We start from the raw sequence: 14,768 nt of genomic DNA on the forward strand, positions 1-14,768 counted from the left end.
CATGATACAGATTAAGTGAGGATTAAGCCGTAACTTCGTGATTGAGTCCAGCCTACAATGGCCCTTTGAATGACTTTGAGAATATACCACTTGACAGTTCAATACAGAGATTTATTTTAATTCTAGTAGGAGACCATACTTTAACGTATTTGCAAGATATATGCAAACACCTTCCACTGCCTCAGAATAGCAGAAAATCACAGCAATATGAAAAAAAAGGCTTTTTCACTGAACAGTCCTTTTGTAGTCATTGTTGATGAGTCTGATAAAGCTCTGAGGACCAAGGCGGATATAGTTTTCTCAAAAATTTTGACAGCAAAAGATTATCTTATCATCCAGGTATTTAAACTGGCATCTAAAGAATCATGCTGAAAGGCATATGCAGCTTTATGCAAACCATAAGCACCTATAATCCCTACTTTTGCCTATCACTGCTGTGCAGCTCTCTCCGAGGGGAACCTTCACAGCTGTGTAACAATTTGGGGAATGACAACACAAGAAATGAATGTGAGTAATGACGTACCTAACCACAACTGCAGTTTGATCACTTAGCACCACTTTGATTACTGCAATTACACAAACTGGATTTTAATTAGGACATTGGGTTTCACTCCTCTGTTTTTTAATTTCTCCTATCTGGAAAAAAAACATGGATCTTTTAAAAAAAGTGAATTAGGAAAGCCAAATATAATTACAACAAATACTTTTATAAAATACAGTTTGTGATTTCAGATCAACTAAGAAATGGCAATTCCCCAGAATAGCATCAATAAAATCACGCCTTGGCATTGTATCTCTCAAATGCAAAGAAAGGATGACAATGTATGCAAAAAAATTCATCAGCTCAATTCCTACACTGATCTCCAATTCAAGTACAAGCATGTCTTAGCCTGGTATAAAACATAAGATTTCATTTTACAAGTGATGCTGTGATGCTCACAAGACAATAAGGATATCTTGTTTATAAGGAATTTAAGATCTTTTTCTGTGTGTTTCTAAGTTACAAAATCAGGTGAGGACTTAGTGACCTATCCAAGATGAAATCAAATAATTCCTCTGAATTTAATTAACCTGATTAATCAAAACTTTTCATAGACTATATTTATTACTTTTATGATATATCTATGCCCACAGAGTATCATTCTGTGAACTTTTTGGAAAATTTAATTCTTCTGTGGAAAATTTGATATTTGAAATTAGTTTTCACTCTAAATCAAGTTGCAAAGTGACCCTCTCACAACAAAACTATCAACAGACAAAACATTTACAAAACAAAATTGAAACTTGTAGAAAATATATTTGTAAAAAAATGTTTTGAGTTAGAATGCTACTTTCATATTTCATTTTTTGTTTATATTAGGAAATCGAAAAATTTTGGGTTGTCTTCACACTATTGCAGGGGCTTAGGCATCCTGCACAAGTGTGATTCAGAAAAAAAAAATTAGATTAAATACTTATGTGAGCAATGGAACAATTCAGAGAATTTCAGTTGTCCAAAACAGCCAAGAAAAATAACATAGAACTTATTCTCCTTCTCATTTGGGCAAATAAAAAGAAAACCCTTAGCTTCTGAAAAGCCAGTTGGCATAAGGTCTAAGACATTTTTAGTATGATAATGTCAGTAAGACAAGATGTCTGTGGAGGAAGTTTATGTAGGAATGTGCTTCACTGGAACAGAATGACTGGATGTGACAGATATCAACATTTTTCACACTATTTGCTTACCTAGTGGTACAGAATTACAGACTAAATGTCTCATTGCAGATACTAATGTCAGCTACAGAACTGTATGCTAAAGCAAATACAGATATGTATGCGATCATTATATCTAGCGTCCAGCAGAGAAAAAAAAATCCCACAGAAAAAAAAGGTAAAGAATCCTCTAAGAAGCCTTTTCATTAACAGGTTTTTTTGCTTGCTGCGTTACAGTAAAAGGCAGGGTTTGCACAGGCTGAAACATAAAAGAGCTGAAAAATACTATAAAGGCAAACAAATATTGAGAGCTAAACTGGAGATACAGATCAGCGTTTCAGATTCCTTTAGCTCTGTGACAACACCTGGGCTCCAAAGGTATACTGATATTCAGTGGCACTTCTCAAAGAGAGTGTGAAGCTAGTATTAACTTTATTCTCTGAATTCTGAAGAGTTGGTATAAGAAAGTCTGTGTTTATTTTTGGTTTCCCCACTTCCAATCCCATCCCTTCCTCTTGTTGCATTTCAAATCCAAAGAAATACCTTTTCATGGCCCAAAAGTAAGGACTAATGATGTTACAGAAATGGCTCAAATGTGTCAACAGCAGTTTTATTAACTGAGAACCATGATCTAAAATCTTCACCAATTTACAAGTAACTGTAGAGAGTTGTGAGGTCAATGTAATGTTTTTTTGTTTTTAAAAAAAACAACCTGAAAAATGCAAAAGAATGTATTTTATAAATTGTGTTGCTTTATTCAGATTGACTATTCAGATTGTGCTAGATTTCGTAATCTTTTAAGAATGAATATGCATTCCCCAGGTAGCTCATCAGTCTCTTAAAAGCTAGAGAGATGATTCATGTCAAAATTACGGAGTTGATTCATTGAAAACCTACTCTAAGTAGACAGAACTGACCTTGATAGTTGCATCTGGACTCTGGCAAATCTTTTTCTAATTTTCCACTATTTTGTCTCCCAGTATCTTGAAAAATTGCCACAAAAAAAACCACAAGCCCCTAAGCATCCCCCAAAACGCTACACATACAAATCTTCCTATTCTGATTGGTCTTTGGCTCAGACATTAAACCAGTAAGTGTTTCAGAACAGGTAAACAGCACAGCAAAGAAAACCTTATGGACATCTTGTTCACAGCTGCTATATAAGTTACTCTGTAACACTGGAAGGATTCCCCACAACTAAATATCAGGGAATACATTCCACACTTATGACATACAAATTTGAAGCCTATTTAATTCCCTGAATATAAAAAGAGATTAGAAACATTCATGAATATATGGAGAACTAAATTTTGGAACTAGAATGAAGGAGGGAAAAAATAGGCATTTCGTAAGTGAATTCTGTAGTAGTCTTTTTTTCCTCAAAGTAATGTGTATGTATAAATGGAATTTAATTTACTTTTCATTTATATTCATCATATAAAAAAAAGGACAAAAAAGGCAAAAAAAGCTTTTGTTATTGTAAAATGTGACATATAGACTGCTTGTAATTTGATTGATCATTTATTGATAATTTCAATAATTTATTTTATCAAATAACTTTTAGAGTTATTCTTGCTTTGCATACTACATTAAAAGGTATGGGGCATGCAATGAACTTCAAGCTTGCAAAATGAAAAGCATTCAAAGATTGAAAACATTTATCACTAAGTTTAACAGACAGTTCCAGTGCTTATGCATTATGGCAGTCTTTAATTGTACTGGGACCTCTAACTAGGATTCTGCTCCAGATTTCAAATATTCCAGAAACTTCAGGGTTTCTATAACTTTTCACTTGCTTGCTTTCCTTCAAGTTTTTTTCATAACATTTTTTCCCACTAACAATTTGCAGATTTTGTTGTGTTTATTAATTAGTTTTTGCTCTGGTTTTAATTTTTCTTCGGTACAAATTTCAGCTTTTAGTTGTTTCTGAAAGCTTCCAGGGCCTTCTGGAGCTGACAGCTTCAGTTAGTTATCTTCTGAAAGGGAGACTGCTGATTAAAAAGGGCCTGAAACTTCTTTCTTTGATTGCTGATTAAGAAAGAACCTATTCAAGTCAGTAGGACTTCAGCTAGTAGAGACAGCTGGGGGGTGAAGAGCATGCTGGAATGTCTCTAGGTAGGATGGGATTGCACAGTATTGAGGTTTGCACAATGTTGAGGTTTGGTCCTCAACACATGACAGATAAATTACCTGGGACGCATCAAAAGTACTGGAGCAAGGAGGGGTGCCCTGATGCAGGTTTATGCTATGGGGAGCATTTGGTGTTTCTTCCTGGAGTGGTTTCAGAGTGGGAGGTGTGCTTTGGCAGAGGTAGTTAGGCACTAAGGGAGCAGCAGTAGGAAGTGTTGCTTCAAGGATGATGAGCAGGTGATGGACAGGGTTTTCACAGGGCCCCTGGAGGAACATGAGCATCAGCTGCAGGATGTAATAAAGGAAGGGGAGTGAGAGGTTGCTTGTGGATGTAGATTCTCTGGGTAGAGGTGGTTTGCAGCTTCTGACTTGGCAGCAGGAGAAAGGTTCCTTCTTTGCTCTCAGACCTGAATTTGCAGCATTGGCACGGTGATTCCAAGGAAAGGGAGCAAACTCTGCTAAGAGGGAGCACAGGGGCAGCTGGACCAGAGGTGAGTACTAGTTCTGGAGTGGCAGAGCACAGTGGCTGTAGACCCTCTTTGCGGTGGTGGGGTGGGTGTGTTCATCTAACAGGCTTACTGGCACAGGAGGCTTGTTGCCTGCCAGAGGGCCAGGTAACTTATCTGTTAGAAAAAAAGGGGATTTCCACCTTTCAGAAAGTGTTCTATCACCTTTGGTAGCTAAGCATTTTATTTTTATTTTGTTCAAATGCATTAATTGCACTTGGCATTTATAACATGCTGTACTTTATTTAAGGTAATAATCCACAGAAAATAGTATCTCCTTAGGACTAGGGATTTGCAGGCTAGGAAGGAACAGAAACCAGGTGATTATCTTAGGAAATAAAATAATCCTTGTTCCTCATGATAAAGAAAAATAGTTGATTTAAGGCCAGATGATGCTTGAAGATATCAAGATTTAAAATATTACCAAGTGATTTTTATCAAGTGCATCTGTGGCTGGTACTAAAATACATCTTTAAAAATGTTCAGTGTCAATTTATGAAAACTATTTATTTTCCTGTTGAAGTTCAGATACATGTGCATAATCTTTATAATTCTCTATGACTGTTCTTTACAATAAAAAAAACCCAGCGTTTTGGTTAGTCTTGCTTGAAAGGTGGTACTTCCTATGCTTCCACTCAGTAATTACCCAAACTGTTCCTGCTGCGCACATGCAATAAAGCGGCAGCATGTGCTATATAGCTCGCGTCATGGGATGTTTCATAATTTTGGATCTACTTGGTGTTGATACTCATATGCTCCTAATTCAAAAACATGAAAGACTATTTTGGTGATAACAAGTAGTTATTAATCACTGGTCAGACAGTACAAAGACCTATTAAGTAGGTTATAATGTGTCTGCTCAAGTGATCTTGATGTATAAGAGAGCTATCCTGTATCCAAGGCTGTAAGCCATATAACTCTGACATACCATATAGGTTACAGTATACAGCAACCTGAACCCTGGCGTTCCAAATAAACTAAAGATTTTCAGAAATAAAAGTGCAAGAAATTGCACTGCAGAGCATGCCAAGTAAAACTTGGAAACAATCACAACAGGTGGGCAGGCTGTTCTCCTAAAATTACTTGATAGGCCTGCCTTGAAGATAGAATTTATTTTTCCAGGAACTCCCATCCCCTCTCCCACCAAAAAAACAAAACACATTTTTCCTCGGTAGGAACAAAAGGTTAAAGTATTTCAAGAACAGAAAATGCTGAAAAAATAACAGAAAAACACCCTTAAAATTTTCTGCCTTATTCTTCAGCCTGCCTGAGCACCCTGATGACTGCCTCCTGACTCATTAGGCAGCTGTGGCATGAACAAGTCAGCTGGTGTGGGGCTGCTCATGGCTTAAAAGCAGCTGCTTGGAGCTGTTTCAGCTTGTGCAGAGATAAGTGGCCCAAGAAGCCAACTTCAGAGAGTGCCAATAACTGACCCAATTAAGAGTTCACCTCTTGAGTGGACTGGTAGCTGAACACCCAGTAGATGGGGCAGCCTAGAAGCCCACCCGTGGACAGCTGAACAGCCCAGCCAAAGAGGCATGTAGGCAGAGGCTGAACAATCATTTAGTCAGGCCGCATGCCTGTTTATTGACAAATCTTTCCACAGAGCTTAGGGATAAGATTCAGAGGTAAGTTTAGTGTTCTGAAATTCCCAAGCTTTCCTCAGCAGGGTAGAGTCTGGACCACCATGTTGTCCTGATCATCTTTTCTGTTGTGAATGTCTATCTCTACTTCAGTCCAGAACAACTCAAGCCAGTTTTAGCATTTTGTTTTGTTGGGCTATTTTTTTCTGCTGATGGAGCATGTTAAAATGGCTCAGCACAGTGTCTAATGACCACCAGGGTTGCACAAGGAAAGTGCCAAAAGTGCACAGCAGCTGGAAGTGGGGGAGGGCTGAAACCACTGCTTAGGCTCTCTTGGGATCTTCTTGCCATTACAGCTTTGTTTGAGAAGGATAAAATGCAAACATGTTAGAGGGCTTTCTGCTTGTGATTGGCCCTCCCAAATCAGCCAGAGCTTCATGATGAATTTCCCCGCACATCTTCATTGCGGTCAGCATAGCAACTAAACCAAAAGGGTTTTCTATCTCTAACATTGTTTTATTAGAACAGAAAAGAAACCAAAGTAGTTTCTGAAATACAGAGAACTGAGTTTTTGCTGTTTGAGGACTAATAAAAATATAGAGCATGAATGCCAATTCCCCTGCTGCTCACTGTGTCCTAACAGGGTGAGCCGTTACATTCAGACCTTGTATGTCTCAGCTGGCTTTCTGGATTGCAGCAACCTGTGCAGAGCTCCTCTGGTCTCCGCAAGAACCTCATTCCTGCAGCTCTGAGATGCTGTTGTCCTCTTCCTGAACAGGCCTTTGCCTCCTAATCTCTTTCTACATCTTTCTTCTGTTATACCTCTTGAACTATCCCCTCTTGGCTTCCTTGCAGTCTGATGGTCCCTTGTAGATCCCAAGGAGAGCACCACCTTCGTCTCCTTCCAGAAGATGCCATATGACTGCATCCATGTGTGGCTGCTAGAACATGGAGTACCAGGGAGCTTTCATGCCCAGAGAAAACCCATCCATAAAACACAGTATATAACATATATAGTCATGTGAATAGGCAAATAGAAGAATCCATCCTGCTAGAGACTGGCCTTGAAAAAAAAAAAAGTGTAACTTTGAAAAGAGCAGTTACTGAAGTGCTGGTGTAAAGGAAGCACCAACTGTTTGGATGCAGATGCGTGCTTACGTAGGATAACCTGCTGAAGCCATGTTTTTGGCAAATGCACAGGAGGTGGTGACTTCATCAGCTGTTCAGTTGATCTAATAACTTGCTGCTGTTGAAATAAAGTCATCCTGTTTCCACCTCATTCTCCTCTCTGGTTTGTAGCTGTGTGGTCCTGCCCTCTTTCTCCTGGGCTTTCATGCCACCTCCTGCACTTTCTAGACCCTCTCATGAGCCACTTGGCTCACTAGAGCAGTAGAAAAATGTAAACCTATTTCTTTTCTGGCTTAATTTCTTGCTATGTGAGTTCGAGGTCTGTCAGCTCACAGAGGAATCCTGTCAGTCTCTGCAAGGGCAAGGTAAATGGTGGAGGAAGCCTGTTAGCAGTAATGAAGGAGAGAGCGGTGCTGCCCACCCATTTTCCAGCAGGAAGTCACCATCTCAGTCAGCTAAGTAGGGGACCAGAGTCTAAGGTGCTAGTGATCCCCGTGGTCAGTACACTAGGGGGGGGAGAGAAGACAAGATACTTTTTGCAGAAAACTTTAATTTTTTCATTCTTAAGAGAAAGGAGAAAGGTATCAGACATACCAGTGTTTGAAACCAAACCAAAAAACCCCAAAATACACACACACTCCCTCTATAGAAGCAAGAATAGATAATAATAAACAAACATAAAGGATAAAGTTTGAAGACTATTATGTATGCTTATCAGCAAGTTTCCCCAACAGGCTGCAGGGAGGGTATATTATTTTCTCTGGACGTCTTGGCAACCCTTGAATAAATTGATTTTGCTTATAAGTTGCACTGAAGAAGGATCATATATGAGCACTGTTGTATGGTTAGCAGTCCTGCATAGAAGAAATGAAAAAGTAGCAGTAAGTGGCTAAGGGCATGGCATTGACTAATATGCAGAATATCCCTGTCTTCAGGTTTCTGGAGTCTGTAATATGCTATTAATAAGAGTTCTGTATTAATACATATAGCTTATACAAAAAGAACAAATAAACACTTTGGTAATTTTTTAAAGGTACTGTATGATGTAGGGTTCATAAAGGGCAATGACAACATTAAAAATATGTCATAATACCAGTTTTATAACACTGATGCATTGCCAAGCATGAATATAGGTGCTGAATACCTACAGCAGTGATACAAAAAAATATCTGACATCTGCTCATCACAATGTACTCATTTAAAGTGTTTCTGTATTCAGTGATACTACTACGTAAGAAGAGCACACTAAGCCCAGCTCTGTTCTGGATGTGATTTAGTTTGCTGTGAATGATTGCCAAGGCAGACTATATCGCCCATCCCAAATTCAACCTGCCCTAATTCCCTTTATGACTTTATTATTTAGTGCTGGTTTAGTGCTCTGAGAGACCCAAACAGGAAGCGTCTGGGCGTTCTCTGTTCATGAAGTGGGTGGAATGGAGTTCTTTAGAGAAAACAAAGTATGATCCACCTACGGATCGTGTTAGGCCAGCTCCCCAATTTCCTCTAAGTAAAACAGAGGCTTTTGTTGCCTTAGTTACTGGAATGATCTACTAGTCAACAGCAGAATCCCAGTCTCCAGACAGAACATCCTTCTGCATTTTTGATGGTGGCATAGGATGGGAAATACCTACTTTTCTATTTTTCAGTTGTAAAAAAGAAAAATAGTAGTTAACTCTTTGCAGAAAATAAAATAATTAAAATAATAAATGCTTGCAAAAAGAACTCTGCAAGGTCACTGAATGGAGGGAATGTTGTCTGTTAGAGGGTTAGAGCTTCCACTAAAGCAACTTTGCTGGATGCTTTTTTCCCTGTTCCTTTCTTAACAAAGAAAAGAGCAAGTACTGTAAACATGAAAAGTTTCAAGGCTTAAATAGAAAACAGCAGCTACATTTGTAGAGTCAGATTACTGAAGCTTGTCCAAAATTGATAGATCTTGCAGACAGGATTTAAAATTGTTCCCTTCCTCACCAGAGGCGTAGCTATTGTAGTGCTATCATCTATTTTTCCTTGGACACAGAAGCTGGAAAACATAACCTATCTGTTTCCCCTGTGAGGCATAATCAAGCCCAAATTCTTTCCTTTAGTATTGCAAACAAGGGTTTCAGTATAGTGATACTTGGGTGATAATTTCCACTGAAATGGGTGTCCAAAATAATAATTTTAAAGTATAGAGTCCCAGAAAACAGATGGATTCTCTTCTTTCCCAGAGTGGTGTGATAAGAGGTATTGGTTCCGTGGCACCTGAAATGTATCTCACCTGGTGTGGTCATGGGCTCCCTTGCCCCACTAATCGTTCTCACACCAGAGTGGTCCCCAGACAGTGTTCACTGCTAACAACACTTTATTTTTGTGGGATTAAGTGTTAGCCATTTAAACTCTGCGAGCTGATGGCGGAGCAAGACGAACACCAGCAGCAGTGCGGCCTGCTGGGATGGTGTCTGCGGTTAGGGTGAGGTCAAGGACCTTGAATGTGAGAGTAACGCCACAGAAATACTTAGGCTGACATACATGAAAAAGCAAACGTTTTCTACCATGTGTCATTGCCTGCAATGAAGGATCTGGTCAGACCAGTGTTGATTTGTGTGATTTAGAGAAAATTTGGAATTTACATGAATTCAGATTTTAGAAATTAATAAATTTCTGTAAGAACCTGTGACTACCATGAATCAATACTAAAATTGACAGCACTAGGGTATAATTTTAAAGCATTTTAATAGGTTTATTAGTTTTTACTTGTATCATAGTACTAGTATAAACTATAATAATGAGTGCTCAAATCTTTCACCATTTTAAAATATTTGTTCTTTGTTCAGATTAAAGTAAAATATTTTATTGGTCCTTCCAGTAATTTTCTGACATTCATCCACTACAACTTTGTTAAATTATTCAAACTGCAGAATATTGTTTAAACCTGCTGCCCCGCTGTTGTTTAAAAGGCAACATATTTAATAAAAACATCACAAATGTGCCCTGTTTGTTATTTTAATGCTGATTCGTACATGTTTCTTTTTCTAAACAGAAACTTCAGCTGAAATTACCTGTCATAGTTCCCTTCTAAAAGTCAGGGTTGATTCACAGTAGAGAGTTTTTCTTGATTTATTGACTGACAGGATTTAAATTGTGGTAAAATACTTTGCAGCAGGATTTTGCCACCCGTTTCTTCTGCAAAGACCGTAAGTGGGCCTGAACACTTGAGATGAAGGGGCTGTGGGACATTCTGTTATTTTATTTCTGGTTAATCTATTTTATCACAAAGATTATTATTTATAGTAACGCCGAACATAGAGAGTATGATTGTCAAACATTTGATAGGGAAATGCATGCTCCTGAGCTTCACATTGGAGGCCTGAATGTGCAAAGCTTGTCTTTATTCCCATTTCTAAAAGCTGTTTTCTACAAGGACCTAGCATAATATATTTGCACCGTTTCTTTGTATTTTCTTAGTTTACATTCCTTTGTAAATGAAAATGTAATAGATAGCTTCTAGTCATGTTGACTGGAGCTGTGCTAAGCCCTTCTGAAAGTTTACAAAATAAAAACTCTTAATGGGAAGAGTGCTGGTCTGACCCATACAGCTGAACTACAAGGCCAACACAAGCACACCTTGGCTTGGCTCACAAAACCCTTAACATTTTAATTTTATAAAATTCTGCTTTTTATGCTGAAGTCAAAACTTGACCAAAATGTTGTGTGTGTGGAAACCCATCTAAAAATGAAAAAGGCTAGCCTGAGCTCTGCTGCTCGGAGGTTTTTGCGGGTGAGAAGGGATGGGGGACACGCAGTGGGCAGGTGTGAGGGCTTTCTCTTGACTCCAGAAGTGGCCTGCGTGTGATGTCATGTACAAAGACCCCCAAACACCTCCAGAGCAGCAGGATCCATAGAGAAGTAAGAAATTCCAGGCTCTCCCCAAAGCACCCAGCTTTCAAGCCCCGACAGCGCCATGGGTAAGGAAGCACGGCCGGCCGCGCTGCGCCGCGCCTGGGGCCGGTGCGCACGGGCGGAGCGGAGCGGTGCGGTGCGCACGGGCGGAGCGGAGCGGTGTGGCCGGGCGCTCCCTCCCCCGCCCCGCTGTCAGGACACCTGCGGCGGCGGCGGCGCGGCCGGGCCATGGGCAGCCAGGGGGGCGGCCCGCCGGCCACCTCGCCCGGGCAGCAGCTCCGCGCTCTCTTCTACGTGCTGTCGCCGGGGGAGAGCGCCTTCCGCACGGTGGAGGAGGTGCCCGACTACGTGGAGAAGGTGAGAGCCCCCTCCGTTCCCCCCCTCCCCAGCTCCTCCGCCCTCCCCCACCAGCCCCGCGCGCAGCTCCCGCGTGCCATTTTTCTAAAAGCCACCGGCGGCCAGGGGGGATACGATGTCCGCGAAAGGGCACCCACATTAAGATCAAATACCGTGTCTTGCACTGACTGCTTGCATTCCAGGGCTTTCTCTCTGCAAGCTGCCTGCCTAACCGTGCGCTCTGATGTATTTTAAATGAAGGCTCAGGTGCTTCCTCCTGATACCAGGAGCGGACATGTTCAGAGAAGCACCCCACACATCTGAGGGTTGGTGCTAACGTTGTTCAGGTTGTCAGTGCTGCAGGATGCAGGGACAGCAAACTGAACTGAGCAAACCAGAAAATGTGGTATTGTATTTGGCTATTATAGTTCTCAAAGTCAGCAGAAAGTCAGGTCTCTTTGCGCTATTAAGGCAAGTGCTACACGCTTGGTTAAAGAAAGAAAAATAAAAAGATCTATCTAAAATAAAAATTAAAGGTTGTTTAAGAAAATTGAGAACAAATATTTGTGTTGGGACCATGCAGTCTCCTAAAGCTCCACAGCAGGAGTACAGAGGTCAGGGGTGAGAGCTCTCTTGTCAGCAGGCAGCAGCATATCCCTCCCTCCGGCCCTGCCTGCTTCTCCGCTTCCCTGAAGGCACCTTTGCACCCTTCTGTCCTACCTATGGCACTGACCTTGGCACCCAGCTCCTGCTGAACCTGGACCGATGTGAGCTTTTCATACAGACAGCAGATAAACACTATTTTGCCCTTGTCAAAGTGGATTCAGTCCAGCATCGCTTGAGGATCTGCAGTTTTCAGGCAGGTCCTGGTAGCTCTGACTGGTTCCTCTGCCAGGTGACCCTTGGACTGCTGCTCGGCAGCTGCTGTTGGGCTGCAATGGGGGTGTCCTGGGTTGCGCAGAGCAGTGCAGCATCGTCAGCAGCTTTCTGGGAACTGTAGTATGCGGCAGCTCCCTCGCTGATGGCTGTTATCAGCAAACGCCCTTTGGATAAGGTAAGCAGACAGCTGCTGTGAACGCAGACTGTGCATGCGCTGTCTGATCGATGCAAAATGCCTCTGAGGAAAGCTTTCCAACTGAGCTATAGCATCACGTTTGAGGAAGACTGTCTAAAGCTTGACAGTGTTTCCCAGTCATCTGATCTCTCCTTCCAGCTTGCTCTATGCCCATCTCAATCCCTTTACTGTTCCCACATTTTCAATGGAGTATCATTCACTTTCTTGCCAGCAGCATTCCTTAACATCCCTGGACTTTCTTCTCCATGCAGACCTGTGCAATATTTAGCTCAGACCTTGGCCAAACCTGGAATTTCTTTTACTGGGCACATATCTGTAAAAGTTTGTGGAAGGATTCTTAATACTTCTTTGATTATAAAAGTGCCTGCAGGCATCTGCTGTTGTAGAACACTGTTGTGATAAGTTTGTAAAGGAATATATACCTTGCAAAAAACTACACTTAAAAAAAAGGTTTCCCGTTATGGTTATACTTTCCTATATAATTGCTATCTTGGGTTAGGTGTACTAGAATCCCCCTCTAGTGCATTTGTTGCCAGAACAGATCTTTTGATGCTTGGTTAGATCAGTGTGTAAGTCTTTTAGCGGTATAACTGTCTTAAGTGTATGGCTTTGGTCTGAGCTTAGGCAGTGTTCACACCTCTTCTTCTGGCCATGCGTTTGTAGGCAGAAGGTAACTACCTACAGTCCCTCTTCAGCAGCTTTTGCTTATTTGACCTACTAGATCAGCAGCTTCTCTTGGACTGCTTAGGGAAGAATTGCAAGAGGAGCAGATGCATTGGTTTCAGCAGGGCTAGATTTAATAGTGACCTGATGAGCCATTCAGAGGGGCTTGGAGTGGTAATCCCTGGAGTTGGTACAAATACAGAAGTGGACGCTTGAGCTCTGCCCAACATAGAACAAAAGAAAATTTCTAGTTTAGAGCTGGTAATAAATGAAAGCCTCAGCTCAAATAATTTACTGTAAAAGATGGTAATGATGATGCGTGCGTGAAACAAACTGCTGGTTACATCAGTGTCTCCTAAACAGTTTTGGTTTTTTTTTTTCTGAGACACCTGATGGAAGTGGGATGTAGATCTTGGCTCTGTGATCTATCATGCCTGTCAGGTGGTTGAGGGTATTTCTAGTACCTTAGATCACATGGCTACAGCTGTGGGGTTATGCACCTTCCAACATAAGATAGGTGGCAGAACTTCCTAATTCACTCACATTTTCATATTTTTTGTGATCTGCAAAGTTGACCACTTCGGTGATTTAAAAAATATATGCACTTCATAGGAGTAACTCCTTTGAGCTAGAGTCAGCTGTGCTGTTACATCTGGGCAGCAAATGACAGCAGTGGGTGAAACAGCTCTGATGTTGAGAAAAAAGTAAGTTGGTTAGCTTAACTTGTGTGGTGTAATTCCTGGCTGTGGTTATATTACTTCAGTTTTCAGAGGCAGGACAGCTCCTGGTCCCTGCATTGCGCTCTGTATGTTGGCAGACTGTACGTGAAGGCCCCAAGTCCTGTTTAAAATACAAGCTGATCAGCTACCAGTGACTAGTAGAAAAACTCTTTAGAAATTCCCAGGAAGAAGTCACCCCTCCAACTAATCTCCAAAATTCTGGGAAAAGGGGTACAAATCCTGGACCCTAATCATAGAATTTTTTTTTATGTGAGCTTCGGTCATGTAGAATTTGAAACCCTTGAATCCCTCCCTAGAGAAGAGAAGGCGTATGTCAGTTTTCTTTCTCAAGGGCAGAACATCCTGACTCTTATATCATACACTGATGCTTTCCCTGTCCCTTCACGAGCATCCTCTTTGCTACAGATACAAGATAATGCTCTGCATGCTCTGCTTTTTTGATTCTTTCATAATCTACTAATGGGAAGATCGGGTGCTGCTTTTTGCTTGCTGAATATAATTTTCATGAACAACAACTTTACATTGCTCCTTGTCATCTTCTGAAATTATCACTTGTGCTCAGTAAAAACTTTCATGAGTCAGACTCGGGAAAAGCGTGCACTGTTTCTTCTGCTGAGAGCACCAAAATGAAAGCTTTCAACTTAATAACCACTGTTTTTCTTTTCTATTTACTCTATGCTTTTGAGATCCTAAAGATTATGTTCACATTTATGCTCAATTCACACTTTAGGCTTTACTTCTAAATAATGAGGCATAGAACCTTTGTATTTAGTTTTACATGAAAGTTGAGTGTCTTACGTTATAAGGACTTGGGACTTTAAGAAAATAGAAACTGTTTCAAGACTTGCACTAAACCCATTAATTTATGCTGCGTTTCAACTTAGGATATTATTTTTTGAAACTGGATGTAAGGCAGAAACTGATTTTAAAGGGTCCTTTGCATTCTGTAAGAGTTGGATACTTGTAAGGGAACCCCTCTTACTCAGTGCTCAGAGTAAGACTTCAAGTTATGGATCAGTTATTCAAGCAAACCACA

At 40.7% G+C, this 14,768-nt stretch overlaps 1 protein-coding gene and 1 long non-coding RNA gene across 3 annotated transcripts in view; one reads left to right on the top strand and one right to left on the bottom strand.

Moving 5' to 3' along the window:
* Positions 1-3,198: 3,198 nt before the first annotated feature.
* LOC121086749 lies at positions 3,199-12,302 on the bottom strand. Its single transcript, XR_005827448.1, has 2 exons — positions 11,988-12,302; positions 3,199-4,445 (listed from the first exon to the last, which is right to left on the bottom strand). It is a non-coding gene; the product is annotated as an uncharacterized LOC121086749 (long non-coding RNA).
* The window catches only part of AGMO (alkylglycerol monooxygenase), a 195,169-nt gene continuing 191,503 nt past the window's right edge, over positions 11,103-14,768 (top strand). The window contains exon 1 of one of the 2 annotated variants that reach the window (XM_040590914.1): positions 11,103-11,275. In XM_040590914.1, the coding sequence (XP_040446848.1) occupies positions 11,147-11,275 (129 nt within the window). In that variant the 5' untranslated portion in view covers positions 11,103-11,146. The remainder of the gene's footprint in view (positions 11,276-14,768) is intronic. The other variant, XM_040590913.1, reaches the window with a different exon arrangement.

Source organism: Falco naumanni, chromosome 4 (genome assembly GCF_017639655.2).
Source record: "Falco naumanni isolate bFalNau1 chromosome 4, bFalNau1.pat, whole genome shotgun sequence".
Classification (NCBI taxonomy): Eukaryota; Metazoa; Chordata; class Aves; order Falconiformes; family Falconidae; genus Falco; species Falco naumanni.